This window comes from Crocodylus siamensis, chromosome 1 (assembly GCF_052110815.1).
Source record: "Crocodylus siamensis isolate JL-2025a chromosome 1, ASM5211081v1, whole genome shotgun sequence".
Classification (NCBI taxonomy): domain Eukaryota; kingdom Metazoa; phylum Chordata; order Crocodylia; family Crocodylidae; genus Crocodylus; species Crocodylus siamensis.
This window is the reverse complement of record NC_143395.1, coordinates 36080493-36099152: the sequence shown is the minus strand read 5'-3', so window position 1 is coordinate 36099152 and position 18660 is coordinate 36080493. Positions and strand designations below refer to the sequence as shown.

General features: G+C 45.0%; 1 protein-coding gene and 1 long non-coding RNA gene across 8 annotated transcripts in view; one reads left to right on the top strand and one right to left on the bottom strand.

The window, feature by feature from the left end:
- The window catches only part of FBXO25 (F-box protein 25), a 76052-nt gene extending 69803 nt beyond the window's left edge, over positions 1 to 6249 (bottom strand). For 2 of the 6 annotated variants that reach the window (XR_016440290.1, XM_090033034.1), the window contains exon 1: positions 5378 to 6064. Coding sequence is in view for 3 of the 6 variants with exons in the window: in XM_090033034.1 (XP_089889160.1) it covers positions 5378 to 5418 (41 nt within the window). In the remaining 3 variants the exon portion in view is untranslated. Of the gene's footprint in view, positions 1 to 5377; positions 6071 to 6114 lie in introns of those variants that run through there. The other 4 variants (XM_090033053.1, XM_090033069.1, XM_090033078.1 and 1 more) reach the window with 4 other exon arrangements.
- Positions 6250 to 6302: 53 nt separating this feature from the next.
- Positions 6303 to 17056, top strand: LOC149872720 (uncharacterized). 2 transcript variants are annotated; one of them, XR_016440291.1, is made up of 5 exons: positions 6303 to 6480; positions 9969 to 10140; positions 12486 to 12712; positions 13685 to 13794; positions 14639 to 17056. It is a non-coding gene; the product is annotated as an uncharacterized LOC149872720 (long non-coding RNA). The 2 variants fall into 2 exon arrangements; XR_016440292.1 differs by lacking the exon at positions 9969 to 10140 and having other exon boundaries at positions 6307 to 6480.
- The last annotated feature ends 1604 nt before the right edge of the window (positions 17057 to 18660 follow it).

The window sequence follows — 18660 nt, the reverse complement described above, 5'->3', positions numbered from 1 at the left end:
AGCCAAGTTTCCACAGACTCCAAGAGCGACATCAGCAGCCAGTAATGTCAGGAACTTCCTTAAACATCTTTCAGTTCAATTTATAAGCATTGCATGTCTTTGTAAAGATCATATAAACCTGTACTTTTTATTATCCACTCAAATTCAGTACACATTTTAGCAAACTATGTCACTCATTTTGGCTATGGAAACAATGCAGAAAGCTCCAAACTGTAGTTGAAAGTGGAAATATTAATCATTTTCATTATTATTGATTAGTTGAAAATTTTTAAATCCTGTACTCTGTAAGATTGTGTTATGGATCTGGTGAATAAAAGAGGGGAAAAAATATTGTGGAGGTTTTGTCTCCAATTTGTCACTATTTAAATTGTAACATTTTAAAGAGTTTTTAATTTTTTTTAAGAAAACTATTTTTAAGAAAAAAAAAGATTGATGCATTTCTTCTCCTTTCCCTAGACTGCTAAACGTAATTATATTGATTTTTTAGTAAAGGGGCTTGGCAGAAAAATCTGAAGTTTCAATTAAAAAAAAAGTTTCAATTTGAAAAGAATTTCTATTTTGGTGTTTCTCCTCAGGGGAGATGATGAAGTGGAAAGCATACATGTCTTGGCTATCAATAACCCTCTCCCCTCATTTTTTCTAAAATAATTAATTGAAAATAAATAAATAAAAAGATTTTGATTCTAATGAACAAGATGGAGCCCTTTCTCAATAAGCTTATATAATATTTTTAACACCCACATATTAAAGGTTTGTGCTGACTTTCCTTTTTTTTTTTTTTTTTTATAAATAGCTTGGGGGGAAAAAAGAACTTCTAAAGTTTCCCATATCACTTAATCACCTAATATCTACTTGGATGCAACACTGCAACACTCTTTAGATTTTTTTAAATGAAGTCAGTGGTATTAACACACATGATGCTTCCTCAGGTCACTTTGTACTGCTATTTTTGTAGTACCTAGATGACCTAGTCATAAACCTGAACATATTGTGCTTGTTGCATTAACACAGAATGAAGGTACCCGACTTACAGAATACATGTTAAAAAACCAAAAAACAACCAAAACCAAAAACAAGAGCTTACAATCTAAAGGAAAGAGCAAATGAATATAGGCACCTAGGCAGAATACAAGGAAAATGAGAAACAGTATTAAGAACTGTGAAAGTGATGCAAATGTCGTAGCATACCAGCAGCTGATAATTTCTGGTAGCATGACAAAGGATATGGTTCCAAGGGTGGCTTAAAGATGAGATAATCATTTGCAGAACTGAAGGAAACTTGTAAAATGTGGGGACAGCAGCATGGGAGGGAACATACAAAGTGGCTTTTTGAAAGCATAACACAATATGACCCAAGCAATAGGCTTAAAAAACAAAAAAAACCAACAAAAAAGATACTCTTGATAGTGATGGGAAGGGAAATACTGTATTGGTAATGGAATAAACAGACAAGGCCCTATGCCTGTGTCTTCAGACCAACAGGCTACAACTTATACCCCTGGTTAAGGAATGGAATTTGTATCAACTGTGACGCAACTATGGCAGTAGCCTGTGGGGATGGACAGAAGAGACTTTATACTAGATGTATTCTTTTGTAGAGTGACTCTACAAGATTTGACATGGCTTAGATGCAAGAACTTAGACGATGTTCCTAAGAAACATGGTTCCTTGCCTAATCCACTAGCAAAACAGCAAAGCTATACATGGGGAACAAGAAAAAAGGACCTGATAGTTGAACAATGAGATTAAGTGCCTTTCCCAGGCAAAACACCAACTGCGCTTCAAATTGCATACTGGGATGCATCCCTATTCTGTTTTAAAGCTGTTGGTGTAACTGCAAACCACGCTGTGTCATTAATCAAGAATCAAAGACAAATGAAGATTGCTACAATAAGGCAATGTTTAAAAGCTGCTGAAAGGCCTACAATAGGTTTAAGTCACTAGTATTACATTTAATTTCACTAGTGATGGCATCAGCAACCTTTCTAAAAGTAATTCATTAGGTGCTGGGATATTCTGCTTGATTGAATGAAAATGGTGGAAGACCATTCCTTGGTATTTTAAAGTTGCACAATGGGTAAAATTTTAGAACAGCTGTGTCCTGGGTAGGTGACCTGTACTACACTGGGAATCTTTGGCTAATTTTAGAAACTACTGAGTTGCCTGACATAAGATCTTCCTTAATAGTAGCAATTGTAGCCTTTGACTGTATCTAGATTCTGTTGTATCAGTACTTCTGCTTTCTCTGAAACAGATAGGTATTTTGTTTGTTATTTCAGAGGGAACAATACAAAATTTCCAGGATGGTAAATCAGTCCTCAAGCATCTATCTGTTGCAAGCAGGATTGGAGTTGCTGACATGATGGTCCAGAAAACATGCAAAAGACAAGGGATTTTTGTGAAATCTATTATTGAGTCAACTGTCTAGTTCAGAGATGCTGGACAAACTTTAGGGAACAAAGCACCCTTCTTCGGGTTGATCCCCCATGGTTCCATCTTGTTGCCCCTTTTCTTCAATGCATATATGAGGCTGCTGGGCAAGTTTGGACACTTGGAATAAGATGCCATCAGTGGGCTGAGAATCTCTCCCCCCCCCCCTTCCTTCATCCAACCCAGGTCCTGGCTTCAGCTGGGGACTGAACGCTGGTGAATCAATTGAAGCTGAATGCAGACAAGGAAGAAGCAACTGGTGGTGGGCAGATCTCAAGACTTTGGAGGAAGGGAAAATAAGGATGTCATTGATGGGGTTCAGTCTCCTCTTATCACTCACATTTGCAGACTTGTGGTGCTCCTGGATCATTTGCTGCACCTGGATTCTCAGGTTGCAGCAAGTGGTCCAGAGTGCCTTTCACCAATTCTATTTCGAAAGAAGGCTGAGACTTTTTTTTGCAGAGTGCAGCAACATGCCTTATGGGAATGGGTTGTCAGGGCCTGCCATAGCTCACCAACTGTTTTCCAGGAACAATTCAGAGGACCGATATTGACCTATAATGCCCTAACAGTTTGGGCCCTACATCACTAAGGGGTCACCTTCTTGCCTATGTTGATCACAGTTCTTAAAGTCACCAAACACAACCTCCTGCATGTACCAACTGTGCACAAGGTTCACTTGGTAAAAACCACATGGGAGGTTGTTCTGTAGTAGCCCCTCTGCATTGGTACTCCTCTCCTCATTGCTGGTCTCATACAACCTAGGCTTGGCTTCTGGAAGTGCTGCAAGACCCTTTCTATTTGGCTACGTGTTTACTTAGCAAGTAATGTCAAGTTAGGGCACTGTTTGGGTAGTCTGTTTTGTTATATAACTTAAAAAAAAACAGAAAAGAAATAAAATACAAGTAATTTGGTCTTTTATTGCAAGCCACCCTGATACTTTTTGGGAAGGGTACATATAATTCTAATAAATAAATAAAACAAAGACAAGGAATTACTCTGCGTTTTAACTGAATCCTGCATGTGCATGTTCACAGAGCTGGAGTCTTAAAGTGTTTTAAAATTCATGGCTTACAGTTGACTGGAAGTATGGGGTTCTTGAATGTTTTAAATGTTAACTACATCTCATCGCCTGGAAAGCTCTACTTACATAGCAATTACATTCAATATAAAAGGCACTTATTAATACATGGTCTTGTGTAAGATTTGATTAGTTATTGTTACACATCACCTGGCTTGAATAACCAAGTTTGGTTTTTAAGGTCTTGAACTTATTACACTTCTAGATACTAATCAGCACAAATGTTCCCCAAACTTCTACAAAAAGTGCGCCAGCTTGAAGACATGCCCTAGTACACACGTTCAATTAGCATTGGATTTATGTAGGCCTAAAAGATGACCTGAACATGGACAAATTTCAATTGGAGGTCATCAAGAGCAAAATTCAAATTTAATACATGCTTTCCTTCACCCTCACAAAACTTAAGAGCTGTATGATGTTTCAGAACTACTACTAGAAGCAGGAGCTGTGTTTAAAGATATTGCCAGTCTTGGCCTCATTTAAAATTTAGAAGCCTGTCTCTAAAATCTGGACTGCTTATGGCCTTTCTTTCATGTATTTTCAATCACCACTTAGTGTTAACCATCAGTGTTATTAACGTTATTAGTACACTTTCATCTAATTTTTATTCAAAGAAACAAAGGTATTTTTAGCTTATAAAATACTGAAAACACTTTTTGTTTCTGACAGGGAGTGCACCTCATGGGCTAAAAGGACTGCAACATGGCCCATCTTCAAAAGGAACAGCCATTAAAGACTAACAAAGGTAGAGTATTTTATTACAAACTGTCATTATGCAATGGCCTATTTTCATGAAGGAGTACTGCAGGCTGGAACTTCTAACCCACATACCAAAAGCAAAAAGACTCTACTGAAGGGCTTAGTACTAGCCAAATTAGGGGCTAGATTTAATACACAGTAACCGGACAAGAGCTGATAACAAAGCCGCCTTCTGGAAGAGTTTGGTTGCTTCTGAACTCAATAGTTCATGACACTGACAGCCTGTCCTACATTTGTACAATTACACACCTCCTTTACGGAGCAAGATACTCATGATATTCCCAATGCTTAAAAAGGCATCACCCTGATGACAAGTTAGGCCCCCAGACTAGGTATTAACCCCACTCTGCATCTTTCTTATGACTGCACAATAAGAAATGTATACTGACCTTGGTTATAACATATTACAATGATAAATATTTGAGGGAGGGGAAAAAAACACATTGCACTTAGTTTCCATCTTCAGACAGTAGATATGAAACTTAAGTTGTTGAATCTTTGCTTGCACATCTTTTCTGGACATGGGGCCAAAATTCTGACAGATGGAAGATTTGAAAGGAAGTGATCTTGGGAATGAGAAAGAGGGAAGCAAGTGGAGGGTTGCCTATACTAGGACCAGTGCTGCCCCCGGCAGTTACAGGGAGCACCTGTAACTCCAGGCAAGGTTTCTGGGTAAATCTGATTACCTTTTATTAGGCCGACACAAATAGACAAATTCTTTTTTGCAAGAATTTTTCCAACTATTTGAGTTGGTCTAATAAAAGATATCAGATTTACCCAAATAACCTTGTCTGCCTATGTCCTTAGACCAATGGTCACCAAGAAGCAGATCTTGATCCACCGGTAGATCCTGGAGCCTCTTGGAGTCAATATGAGGAAGGGGGGAGAGAGCTGAGCGCCCACGTGCATGCAGGTGTGTGCCCCAGCCCAGCAAGTCAGCCCATGGGGGAGAGAAGGGAAGAGGGCTAGATTGAGGCCCCTGTGGTGAGGGACAGTGCTGCAGAGGCAGGAGCAGGGGTTGAGTAGGGCCCCACCCAGGTGAGATTTACCTGCTGGTGTACCCCCAAATAATTTGTTCTCCCTCAATCTGCCCCACCCCCGACTTACCTGCTGGGCAGGAGGCGGAAGTAGTGGTGCATGGTAGACATCAGGTTGCCTTTAAATACTAAAGGTAATTTCCTACTTTAAATGGCTAGAGACCGCTGGCTTAGACCAAGAGCGGTTGTATAGGTTACAACCTACACCCCTGCAGTCTCCACCCACTCATTTTGAGGCCATTCCAACTGAGTGGGGAAGCCCTGCCTGTCCCAGATCCCCACCTCAGGAGGGGAAGCTCTACCACAGGACCCCCCCAAAAGCCTTGCCTGGTCTCCCTCCCGAAAGAGGCCCTGAAGACAGGTTTCTAAAGGGGAAAAGCCTCTGGGTCTTCCCCAGCCATCCATAGCACCCCCACCTCAGAGAGCTCCTCCTCTGCCCAGCAATCCTTCTCCAAACAAAGAATCTCCACTTTGCCCTGCCTGGCCCTCCTGTTTTCTCTCTGCTCAGCACCTCCCAGGGAACCGGGCACCAGAGGCAGCCGGCGGGGAACCCCACAGAGGACACGGGGGAGGAACGGGGCAGCCAGGCGCCCTGCTGGCAGGTGCTCTAGGGCACGGAGCACCGGGGGCTGAGGGGGGAGGGGACACAGCCGCCTGCAGGACCCACTGCAGTTGGCCCCTGGACTCGCCGCTGCTGCCACAGCTGGCGGACGCCCCGCCCCGCTCCACTTCCTAGACCTTTTGCAGCTGCTACCACCCCAGACCCCTGCAGCCCCCGGCGTCGAACCCGGGACAGCCCCGCCCTACCTGTCTCGTCTCGGCGCGGCCCTGGGGGCTATTGACGGAAGTGGCCGCGGGCCGCCCGCCCCGCGCGGATTGGCCCGTGGCCGCAGCGCTTGTTGCTACCCGGAGACTCGGCCGCGGATTGGCTGAGGTGCGGATTGTGACGCCACCGGCGTCCGCCAGCCGCCGCGTCACGTGACGCGAGTTGAGCAGCACGTGTCAATGTTTTGGTTGCGGGGCGAGCCTGGACGTTCCCCCGCACCTCCCTGCTCGCCCCGCCTCCGGCGCCGCCGCTGCCAATCGGCAGCTTCCTGGGCGCGAGGGGAGCTCGGCGTGGAGCTGCGGCGATCTTTGCTCCCTGGGTGCCGGGCCCCGGGGCCTGCGTGCTTCGTAAGTTGCCCTGAATTAGGAGTTGTGTTTGTGCAGGATGATGCGGGGGAATCCTTTTTTGGGGTCACGCGGAAGCCCACGTCTCTGCCACGGGGAGACTTTCCTGAAGAAGCCTCGGCAGGGCTCTGCCTGGCCTGAAGCTCCGTTTTTGAGTGCCAGCCTGGCAGTTTTTAGCCCCGCCAGCCCAGCGTGCTAAATACGCAGCCCTGAAGAGGATTAGTTTGGGTGGGGATTATGGGGCAAAATCATTTTCAGGTCTCACCTCAGAGGAGACTTAAAGGACGTTTCAAGGCACTTGGAGGAGAAGAAGGTGATTATTAGGAGCAGTCATCATGGATTCATCACCAAGGACAAGTCAAGCCTGACCAACCTGATTGTCTTCTATGATGAGGTGACTGGCTCTGTGGACACAGGGAGACCGGTGGATGTGGTGTACCTTGACTTTTCAAGGCTTTTGATATGGTCTCCCACAGCATTCTCACAGGCAAGCTAAGGAAGTATGGGCAGGATGAATGGATAGAAAACTGGCCTGGAGCATCAGGCTCAGAAGGTAGCGGTCACTAGCTTGATGTCTAGTCAGTAGCTGGTATCAAGTGGAGTGCCCCAGGGGTTGGTCCTGGGGCCGGTTTTGTTCAGTGTCTGTATAAATGACTTGGAAGAGGGCACAGAGTGCAGCCTCAGCAAGTTTGCAGATGACACCACCCTGGGGGAGTAGTAGTTACACTGAAGGGTAGGGCTAGGATTCATTGTGACCTCGACAAATTGGAGGATTGGGCCAAAACAAACCTCATGCGGTTCAACAAGGACAAATGCAAAGTCCTGCACCTAGGACAGGACAATCCCATGCACTGGTACAGGCTGAGGGCTGACTGGCTGGGGATACTCGGCTGCATTGGTAGGTGTGTTGCTAGGTTAGGTTAGATATTAGGAAGTTTTTTCTCACTAGGAAGGTAGTAAAACACTAGAACAGGTTACCCAGAGAAGCTCCATCCTTGCAGGTTTTTAAGACCCCCCTAGACAAAGCCCTGTCTGGAATGATCTTGTTAAGGATGGTCCTGCTTTGAGCAGGGGGTTGGACTAGTTCACCTCCTGAGGTCCCTTCCAACCCTAATTTTCTATGATTCTAAAGCACAGGTCTCCACTACAGGGGAATCTCCTGAGCAAATCCGGGCAGGACACTCCTTGACTCAAAGCGCATGTCTCGAGTGCCAGCTGTCCAGCTGACTTCCACCAGGCCTGCATACCCTGATGTACATGGCTTCAAATAAAGAGCTTGGTTTGGGCTTGGATTATGGGACGAAATCCTTTTCAGATCACCCCAAACCTCACATGTCCACGACCGGAGGACTGTATTGAAAAAGACTGGGCAGGCCCCTGCCTGACCTGAAGCTCAGTTTTCATGCGTCAACCTTTCAACTCATGGCCTGACAAACCTGTGTACTATGCACATGAAAATCCTTTTTGGGTCACCCCAAACTGCATGTCTCTGCCACCAGGGAACTCTCCTGAAGAAGTCAGGAGGCCCCTGCCTTATCCAAAGCTCACTTTTTGCATGGCAACCTTTCAGCCAAAGTCCCCCCAGAGCTATATGTTATTTACATAGCACCCAATAAAAAGATGATTTTGGGCTGGGATTATGAGTGAAAATCCTTTCACCAGAGGACTCTCCCAGAGAAGTTTGGGCAAGGCACTGCCTGACCTGAAGCTTCTTTTTTGCATACCAGCCTGCTGGTGACAGCCCCCCAGACCTGTCTGCTATGTATATTTCTATGAATAAGGAGCTGCTTTTGGGCTGGGATTATCAGCCAAAATCTTTTTTGGGTCATCTCAAAACACACATCTCCCTGACCAGGGGACTCTCCTGAAGAAGTCTGGGCAGGATGTTGCCTGACCTGAAGCTTGCTTTTCATGCCAGCCAGCTAACTGACAACCTCAGAAGCTTGTATGCTATGTAAGCAGTTGGCTGATATTGCTGTTTGAGAAGACTGTTGCATGTTTAATAAGATAAAACAAAAAAGAATTACACTATGGGGTTTTTTTTTCCCCAACAGTGTTTAAGCTTGAACCAAGAAGTCAAATAATGCAATGATGTCCCAAGTCGTTGAAGTAGGATCCATGCTCATTGCAATATGAATTAACATTTTTAATATTTCTATACATGTTTGTTCTGCCTGTTTGATTAAGGTTATGTTCCATAGTGAAAACTTTGTATATTCTTATTTGCATACCCTCAGCAGTATGCAGAAAGTACGCAGGTTTGAAGGGCTACTCAAGCCTGTTTTCATTATTTTGTAGTCTTGAGTTATACTGTTTGATGTTAAAGAGCACAGCTATAAAAGGCAGGTGAGACAGTGTAAAGTGAGAGGCAGGTTAAAAGGACATGTGCTGCTAGAGAAGGCCGTCAGATGCCAGACTAGGATTCGAAAGCCAAGTTTCAGCTCAGGCAGAGCCCTGTCCAGACTTCTTCAGGACAGTTCTCCAGTGGCGGAGACGTGTTTTGGAGTCACTGATAGGATTTTGCCCAACAATCTGGGACCAAACTCAGCTCCTTATTCAGCACAGGCCTGGGTGGAGCAATGTTAGATGACAGAATGGCATGCAAAAACTGAGCTTCAAGTTGGGCAGTGCTCTGCCTAGGCTTCTCTGGGAGAGTCCCCTGATGGTGGAGACACGTGGTTTGGGGTGACCCGAAGTGGGTTTTGCCTGATAACCCTAGCCAAAACTCAGCTCCTTGTTCATGGCTGTCAGTTGACAGGTTGGCACTTGAAAACTGTGCTTTAATTCAGTCAACACACAACCCAGACTTCTTCAGGACAGTCTGTTGGTGACAATTTTTTTTTGCAGTGATTTGAAAAGGATTTTGCCAAATAACCCCAGCCCAAACTCAACTCCTTATTCAGAGCTGTGTACTTAGCACAGGTGTGGGTAGAGGGGTGTCAGTTGGCAGCCTGGCATGTGAAAACTGAGCTTTGGGTTGGCCCAGACTTTTTCATGAGAGTCCCCCAGTGGTGTGTTTTGGGGAGACCTAAAGAGGAATTTTGTCTCACAATCCCAGCCTAAAGTTAGCTCCTTATTCAGTGCTATGTAGATAGAATACAGGCCCCAGGGCTTGTCAGGAGGCAGGCTGGCACACAAAAACTGAACTCCAGGTCAGGCAGTGCCCTGCTCAGGCTTCTTTAGGAGAGTCTCCCAGTGGCAGAGATGTGTGAGTGGGGTGACCTGAAAAGGACTTTCACCTATAATCCTGCCCAAACAGCTCTTTATTCAGTGCAGTGTAAATACATATAGGCTTGCGGGGTGGAGGTATTGGTTGGCAGGCTGGCACGCAAAAAACAAGGTTTAGGTCAGGCTGGGACTTGTCCAGACTTCATTAGGAGAATCCCCAGGGCATGGAGATACGTGCTTTGTGGTGATCTGAAGTGAGTTTTGCTCCATAATCCCATCCCCAAACTCATCTTTATATTTGGGGCAATGCATGTTGCACACAGGTCTGGAGGGGGTCAGTTGGTTGACTGGCACATGAAAATCTGAGCTTCAGGTCGCGCACCACCCATCATTCTTCAGAAGAGTCTTCCAGTGATAGAGAGAGGTGTGGTTTGGGATGACCCAAAAAGGATTTTGCCCCATAAACCCATCATAATCTCGGCTCTTTATTCAGGGGTACGTACTTGATACATTATATTATTTTACATTTTATTAGTAAGTAAACACTTTTGATGGAATTCTAACTCTTAAGCATGACTAATTCAACTACTAGCAGCTTTTTGTTGTGTCAAGATAATCTTTGAAAAAGGAATGAGAAACTGGGTATAAGGAGCTAGAAATAAGGAACCAACTTCAGCCTCATATAGGAATTGGCAGCAGTAAAAGCCTCCTGCCCCATTGTGGGCTTCCTGGGCTCTATGCAACAGAAGAATTACTCTCATCTTTCCTTTTTATTTTTTATTTGAAAGGGGCATTGTGTTGTCCCTTTTCTAGTCGCCTGGTATCATAGCAGGAAACATACAACCCCCCCCACCCAAAAAAAAAAACCCAACAAAAAACCCCCACTCTAAGTAATAATTTTAGAATATACTTTTTATCTTGAGGGACACTGAGAGCTATTTAGAAGATGTAATTATTTTTGGTAACGATTAATAAAGTGACCTGTGGGTAACTTTTTATGTAAATAGAGATTTATTAGAAGAGACTCCATTTGGGTGGATGGGAAAAATTAGCTGCAGATGCCGGAAAATAATTTTGAATGATTATTGTGCTGAAAAAAAATAGCAACATTTTCCACAGAAATATTAAGGAAGAAGGGTGAGTTCAGTGCTGCGGATCCTTCTCGGAGAAAAACAGTCGTAGTGAAACAATGGAGAAATTATATTAAGTACAGCAGGCTTGAGAGAAATCTGAAAATGAAAACATGGAGAAATTAACAGAAATTACATTGTTTCTTCCAAGGCAGAGACGACGCGTAATGGGCGCACACGGGTACATGTTCAACCCTTGCGTGTGGTGGTGCACCCCATGCAAAAGATGCCTGTGGGCGGTCGCCGCTAGCCACCCTGTCACTGGCACTGCCGGCAGCGTCTGCAGGTGGTCCATGATCACCCTGGGCCACCACTGATACTACCGGTAGCACCTGCCGACAGCGCTGCAGCTGCTTGCAGGAGCTCCCCACTTGCCGCTTCCACACTCCCACTGCCAACAGCACCTCCACTGCCTGCGGGAGCTCGCCATTCCTCCCCAACCTGTGGGGACATGTGCCGTTCATTCCCAGGGCCCCAATACATCTTAATCCTCCTCTGCCTCGATCTCTTGTACAGCCACAATCTGGCCCTCTAGGGAAAAACACAAAATATAAATAAGCACCAGTCCCGGTTCAAAGGAACGTCTCAGGTGGGGTTCACCACACCCCTTGGTGGCGGGCGCCAAGTAGAAAGGAAAACAAAATGAAAAGTGCCTGAGCTACCTAACTTGTTTCCTATGCAGGTCCCCAGTTTCTCCTCTCTTAGGACTGGCTCCTGAGTCCTTTCTCTGCAGTCTGGTCTCCCGTCTCCATGCCTCAGACAAGGTTCTGTCCCCAGTGCCTTCCACAGCCAGACTGCCCCTCCCTGGCAGGATTTTGGGCTTATGAAGGGGTCTCCATGTCACACGACCTCTCTAATTCCACCCCCTGGGTCTTCAGACTCTGCCTGAACCTGGACCTGGAGGTCATCTTGCTTCAGGCTCTCCTGCCTGTGTGTTTGCCTCTAGAGTCACCACCAGGGCACAGGCAGAGAAAACACAGCGATGAAATGGAAGAAAGTGAGGAGGGATGGGAATCAACAAGGAAACCAGGGGGAATATTCTCAACCAGGGAAAGGATTCACTGGCAAACAAACAAAAGGCAAGAAACGAAAAGGTAGAGGGATATGGGAGAAGGAGGGGAAGAGAAACAGGTACCCGTGGATCCCCTTCCCATTCTAGTAATGGGACAGAGCCCCCATTACATTACCAGAGTCTCTCTTTTTTGATATAACAGGACACTGTGTCCTTCAGTCCCTTTTCTAATTCACCTGTTTTGTTTTAATCCAGAAGTAGCTATATGGCATCAGTGTTTGGAGCAGTTTGCATCAGGGCTGTCCAACTGGTAGGCTGTGAACCACATGCAGCCTCTGACAAATTAGCATGTGGCCCATGGGCTCTTGCCTGGCTGCCACTCTCCTGCCTCCGCCAGTTGTTACCTCCTCAGCAGCTGGGACGGGGCTGGAATACCCAAGCTCTGCATGCAGCAAAGAAGGAAGCCAGGCTGTCAGGGGGTGGGGAATAAAGTTGTTCATTTAAATACCAAAAATTAATCTCCTTTTCCTGAAAATACTTGAAAATCAAAAATAGTTCTCCTTCTCAAACAAGGATTTGTCCTGTACATTGATGTACTTGCTAATCTGTTGCTTTTGCAGCAACCATTTCCCACTACAATATTCTATGAAACAGATAAAATATTTTTTTATTATATATTTTCTCTGTGTTATATTTAGTCTTGGAAAGTTACTCCCATACCTCGGTAATCCTTAAGAGGAGAAACAAGCCTTAATCTCCTTAAATGCATGGAATCATAGAAAATTAGGATTTGGATGGACTTCAGGACATCATCTAGTCCAACTCCCTGCTCAAACAGGACCAGCTCCAACTGGATCATCCCAACCAAGACCTTCTCTAGCTGGGTCTTAACAACCTCCAAGGATGGGAGTCCATACTCTCTCTGGTGGGTAACCTGTTCCAGTGTTTTACTACCGTCATAGTGAGAAAGTTTGTCTGAATATGTAACTTAAACTTCCTTTGCTGCAACTTGAGAACATTTCTCCTTGATGACGTACATTTCCCAGTGATTCTTTAAAAATAAGATCATAGCCAAATGGACATACAACTATATACAAGCACTCAAGGAGACTTGCATGTGCAATTGAGTGTACAGCTATATTCTACCTAAACTACACCTGACACAAGGGAGCAGTGAGGAAGGCTCTTTCCTTCCTCTCCCTTTTATGCTTGAGTAGGTATGAAGGGGTCACACTGATCCCTAGTCCCTTTTTCTGGGATTGCACAGGGCACTCAATGGATCAGGAAAAAAGAAGGAGCCAGAAATGTTTCACTTTTCTTCACTCACACGACTACTTGTGTTTGCCAATTGCACAGAAGGATGTGAGATGAGCATTTTAAAAAGGTGAAGTATTGAGTGTACAGTTTCCATTTATCCTTTGTAACTAATGGTTATTCAAGACTGGTATAATCTAGCCTCTTAGCAAAGACCTAATGGTTTCCAGGTGACCTGAATCCCTTGAAAGGGATTCTTCAAAATCAGACTTACAGTATGCAATGTCAACTATCCTTTATCATGGATTTTGGAATTATAATATGGTTATTAAACTTCAAAATATTACTTATTGTCACTCAGCCTGAATGTCCACCAGCTTGCAGGGGAATTTGAAGTTCACAAGCATACCCTTTATCTGATTCTATCACACTGCGGTACTTGAGGGCCTTTTTCTGCCTTTAACTGAACCCACAAAGCCCTGATAAATATTGTTTCATGGGAAAAAATGAAGGCAGATTTTGGCTCCATGGAAATATAAACTATTTAAGAATATGATGAGTGGGTTAAGACCAAGGTCTCTTTAGGATCTATAACCTAACAGCACAACATTTTGGGACTTTAACCTCCCCCTACCTCTGACAGTGCCGGCAGTGTCTGCAGGAGCTCCCCGCTCACTTCCGCCGCACTCCTGCTGCCACTGGAGCAGCCGTGCCCCACCAGCTGCTGGGGGCTCACTCTGTTCATGATCAAAGGTAAGTTGTATGTTGCTCCTGGGTTTTATCAAAGAGAAAAATGTTGTGAGAAGACATTCTAGAGCATATATTTTGAACTTTTCACGTTAATGGCTGTATTGTAATGGCAGAAATCAGTGTGAACTGAGTCAGAAAGTGGGTGGGGAGGGAAGTGGCAAGCAGCAGCCAATTTTAGGGGCTGCACCACCAATCTTGGGGTGCACGTGTACCCCTTACGCATCACCAATGCTCAAAGTCTGCACAACAGGATGAGATCACCACTAATGAAGCAACTAAGAAGGTGAAGCTAGGCAAGGGGCAAGGCTAGAGAAGGAATGTAGGCAGGCCAAAGCCACAAGGCTTAGCAGGATTGCTCAGAGTCTGGAGGAGACAGACTGAGCAAACCCTTGCTAGGATTTTATTGCTGACTCAGGAATAAGGTGGCTGCATTGTGGGTAGGGTTTTATGTTAGTTTGTGTCCCAGCCCAGTTGCATCGTGTGGAGGATATAGTTTTGCAGATGTGCTGGGTTCTTGGCACTTTCTCATCATATAACTTATCAGCTCTAGGAACAGCATTTAAAACTGACATGAATTGTGAGTGTGGTTGGGGAGAGAATAAAACTAATGGATTTACTCAGTTACTTTTGAGTATTGCAGCATCTGATGTTACAAATCTTTTCTCTGGGGAGCTGGGAAGTCAGGTCTTTCTCTTTTGATAATGGCATTAGCGAAGTGGTAGGCTGCAAACTTAGTCTTTTCTCTTTATGTATTTGCCTGGGTAAACTTCTCATCAGGGTGCCTTAACTAAAGTGAAGTTTGTTATAGAATTTTGTAGTGTTCCTACATTTTTTTCTTCTCTTACAGGATCATACAGGAGGTCATAGTCCAACCACCTCCTCAAAGCAGGATTATTTCTATCTAAGCCATCCTATAGAAGGGCTTGTTTAACCTGTTCTTAACACTGCATGAGCAACTATTATTCAGAACTACCAGGCACAGTGCTTCTTACTTTTTTCTTCTTCCCTTTGCTTATTTGAAATTGACTTTGTTTTTAGAGTCATGTTTTTTCCCCAAGTAGTATAGATTAGAATGCATCATAATTAAGTTGTTTTTTTTCCCCAAGTCCCTCAGAATCCTGTTGTTGTGTCTTATTGTTTTCTTTGTACTGTCCCTTTAAGACCAAAGTCTCAGGTTCAGCACTGCAGGGTTGTGTTGCTTTGTGGCAGTTTTGCAGCTCTGGGGACTCCCTGTTTCATGGGAGCCAGAGGCTTTCTTGGTTCCTCTCCCTCCACAGGACTGGATGGGGCCAAGTCAGAGGCAGAGCAGGTATAAGATCTATATACATCTACTAATGCAACTGGATATGATTCCAGAGAGTTATAATAATAAATGATTGTTCATTCAACACAACAGCGTCCAGAGTGTTGTTGCTGAACTCACAACATATCACCTGCTATGAACCGTGTAGTCTATTGGGCTAGTGTGGTTAAGGTCTGATAGTTTCTGTAGCTGACTCTCCAGCTTGACTGAGCAGGTACCCATATATAGCTAGGTTGATGTAGATCTTGTGGGGGAACACCTGCAAAGGCTAATATCTGTAAGTCAGCTGGACCGGATGAACTACACCTGAGACTGCTAAAGGAACTGGTCAAAGTGATTGTGCAACCGATGGCAAAGTTATTTGAAGACTCATGGTGCTTGGGAGAGGTCCTAGAAGACTGGAAAAAAGCCAATGTGGTACCTATCTTTAAGAAAGGGAGAAGGAGGGACCCAGGAAACTACAGGCCAGTAAGTTTGACCTCAATTCCAGATACAATTCTGGAGAAAATCGTCAAAGAAACCATCACATACAGGTTAACTGAAGGCAGTATTCTGAAGGGTAGCCAACATGGCTTCATCATGGGCAGGTCATGCCAGACTAACCTCATTTCCTTCTGTGATCAGGTCACTCATCACCTGGATAGAGGAAATGAGGTTGATGTCTTATACTTGGACTTCAAAAAGGCCTTTGACCTGGTCTACCATGATGTCCTCATGATAAAATTGGGAAAATGCAGCCTTGACTACTTTACAGTCTGGTGGCTAGGTAATTGGCTCCAAGGTAGGACCTAGAGAGTATTAATAGATGGAACTGAGTCAACATGGCGGAAGGTGACCAGTGGCATCCTTCAGGATTCAGTACTCAGACAAATGCTTTTCAACATGTTCATCAATTATTTGGGTTCAGGTATTATTATGAAGAGAAGACTTGCAGGGGGACAGGACTTGGTTGCAGCCTATAAGTATATCAGGGGTGTACATCAGGGTTTGGGGGAGTAGCTATTCACCAAGGGCCCCCAGGGGAAGACAAGAAATAATGAGCGCAAGCTGATTGAAGATCGCTTCAGGCTAGACATAAGGAAAAACTTCTTTACAAGCCAAGTGCCAAGGTTTTGGAAGATGTGGTAGAGTCATCCATCCTGGCAATCTTCAGAAAACATCTTGACACTCATTTTGGTTGGATCATTTGAACCCAGCAGTCTTCCCTGCCCACATGCAGGGAGGGATGGGGGTTAGACTCGATGAACTGTAAGGTCCCTTCCACCGCTAACAATTATCAAATTATGAAAATGCAGGTAGCCTTTGGCATGAGTCCAGAACAGGGTTGAAACTTATGCCTTTAGACCTTTTAGATGTTTTACATGCCTTCCCACTGCACCCTATCCACTTTTTCAGTAGCTAGTCATAATTAAAATATCTAGCCATACTGAGCCATCTGTCAATAAAATAACCACCATTTAACACAATACCATAAAAACAAACTAGATAAGTACAGAGGAAGACCCACACTCCTTTTTCTGACCATGAAGCAGGAGCAGCAGCCTGGGACTTTTAAGTGCCAAAGAAGGTAGGCATTTCCCTGCTCCCTTCCCCTCCATGCTCAGGAACCCATCGTCTCCCTGTCCCCTCCCATTCCCCTCCCCTGCTTGCTGTTGCCAGTGTCCCCATGGCTCCTTGGATAAAGGGTGCTCCTACTCCACCTGCGTTCACTCTAGACATCAATGGCAGTGACCAGTGGATGGGTTCCTCTCCAGCCTGCTCCCCCTGGGTATTCCCTGCTAGCCCAGGAGCAGGCCCAGGGAAGGGGAACCTACTCATCTGATGCTACTGGTATCCCTGGATGATCCCAGGCCCCATACAGTCCAGCTGGAGTGGAGCAGAGACTCCCCTTGCCCTTGAGATTGGGTGGACAAGTGGTGGGAAGGGGGACAGTGAGAGGAGGAGAGGACAGGGTGTGGAGAGTAGGGGAAGGATGGGGTCATGCATCTGAGCATGGAGGGGAAGGGAAGGGGAGACATGCTTACTTTCTTTGAATCATAAGGTACCCAGCTGCAGCTCCCGGGGCTTGATCTGCCCACCCTAGTGGGGAGGAGAGGAGGGAGGAGGCTGGGACTGGGGGGGTCCAACCAACTCTGCAGTGCTGGTCACTTCTGCACTCCTCTTTACGAAATCCTGGATTCATTTCTGAATAAGGTTTACTATGAGTGACATTATCATTCTTAAAGGCTGTAACTATTCCAGTGACAGCATGTTCTGCATAAACAGATCCAGTCAGAAAGGAGAAAGCAAGCAGGGGAAGAAAAATGTTTCCTCAGCAATGAGACTTATTCTACTTTCACTTACATTGGTGTAGCTCCATTGATGCCAGATGAGTTGCTTATGGTTTACATGCACATGAATCAGACTCAGTGTCCTATTTATAATTATGCTAATGAAATGAGTTTACGAACTCATACCAAAATATGCATTATTCTGAGGTTTTTGAGGCATGGATTCAGTTGTAACAACACAGCCCCTTTGAGGTCAGTGAAATATAGACCTAGTTCTTTAAGGGAATATTTATACTGTGGCTCTCAGGCTGGTGAGCCCACCCTGCCTACCTCTTCTCACTTGCATATGTCAAATCTGGAAATGCTATGGGGAAACTATTCTAGATGCATCTCCCACAGCTGCTAATAAGCATACCAGAGGCAGAGGTCTCGTAAGTAGCTATGAGGGGTGCCCCAACATCACTTCACTACCATATTTCTAGGTTGGGCAGGTGGACACATGCAGAGGAGCATCCCTTATCAGCAACATGGTAACCATCCCTGCAGTGTTCCTATGGTGCTCCCTTTCAAATGTTTTTTTCATGTAAGTTAACACCTGGTATGCCTCAGATGGAGGGAAAAGAGTATGAAAGCCTTGGAAATCAGTCATGAACTCCTGCTGACTTGGCTCCCACTGGGCTGTTGCTCTCCTTATATCACTTGCAGCAGCAGATAAAGGCTCCAGAGCCCTCCCTTTGGCTTCTGCTTCCTGTCCCACCCCAGGGGTGGTAGTGTGGAGCAGGTGTCACAGCTTATGGTGATGGGGAAGCCCCTGGCATGGGGTGGCATGAGGGGGAGTGTTCAGATGCCTCATGCAACAGGGCAGAAGAGTATCTATATACTTGGTGCAATGCAGGACAGAAGTGCCTATGTATCTGGTATAGTAGGGAGGTGAGAAGTACCCACGTGCCCAGTTCAGTGAAGGAGCTGGAATTTCTGCATGGTCAGTGCAGTCAGGGGTAGGGAGCCAATGCAGTAGGGGGAATGCCTGGGGAATACGCGAGGCCAGTGCTTGTGAAGTCCCTGCAGCATGTAGCTCCCACTGGCCCTATGCAATCCCTGGCCACTAAGAAGTTGGAAAGAAGAAATAATTCATTAGAACTGATAATTTTTTCATAAATTTTGGACATAGAATCTAATAAACTATACATGGTACGCATAGGTGCATATTCTATCTTTCCTTTTCTTGGCTATAATGTCTTTAGGTTTTAGCAGTTTATGTTTTTTGGTACAAGTTCCTTTCTCCTTCTTGTCATT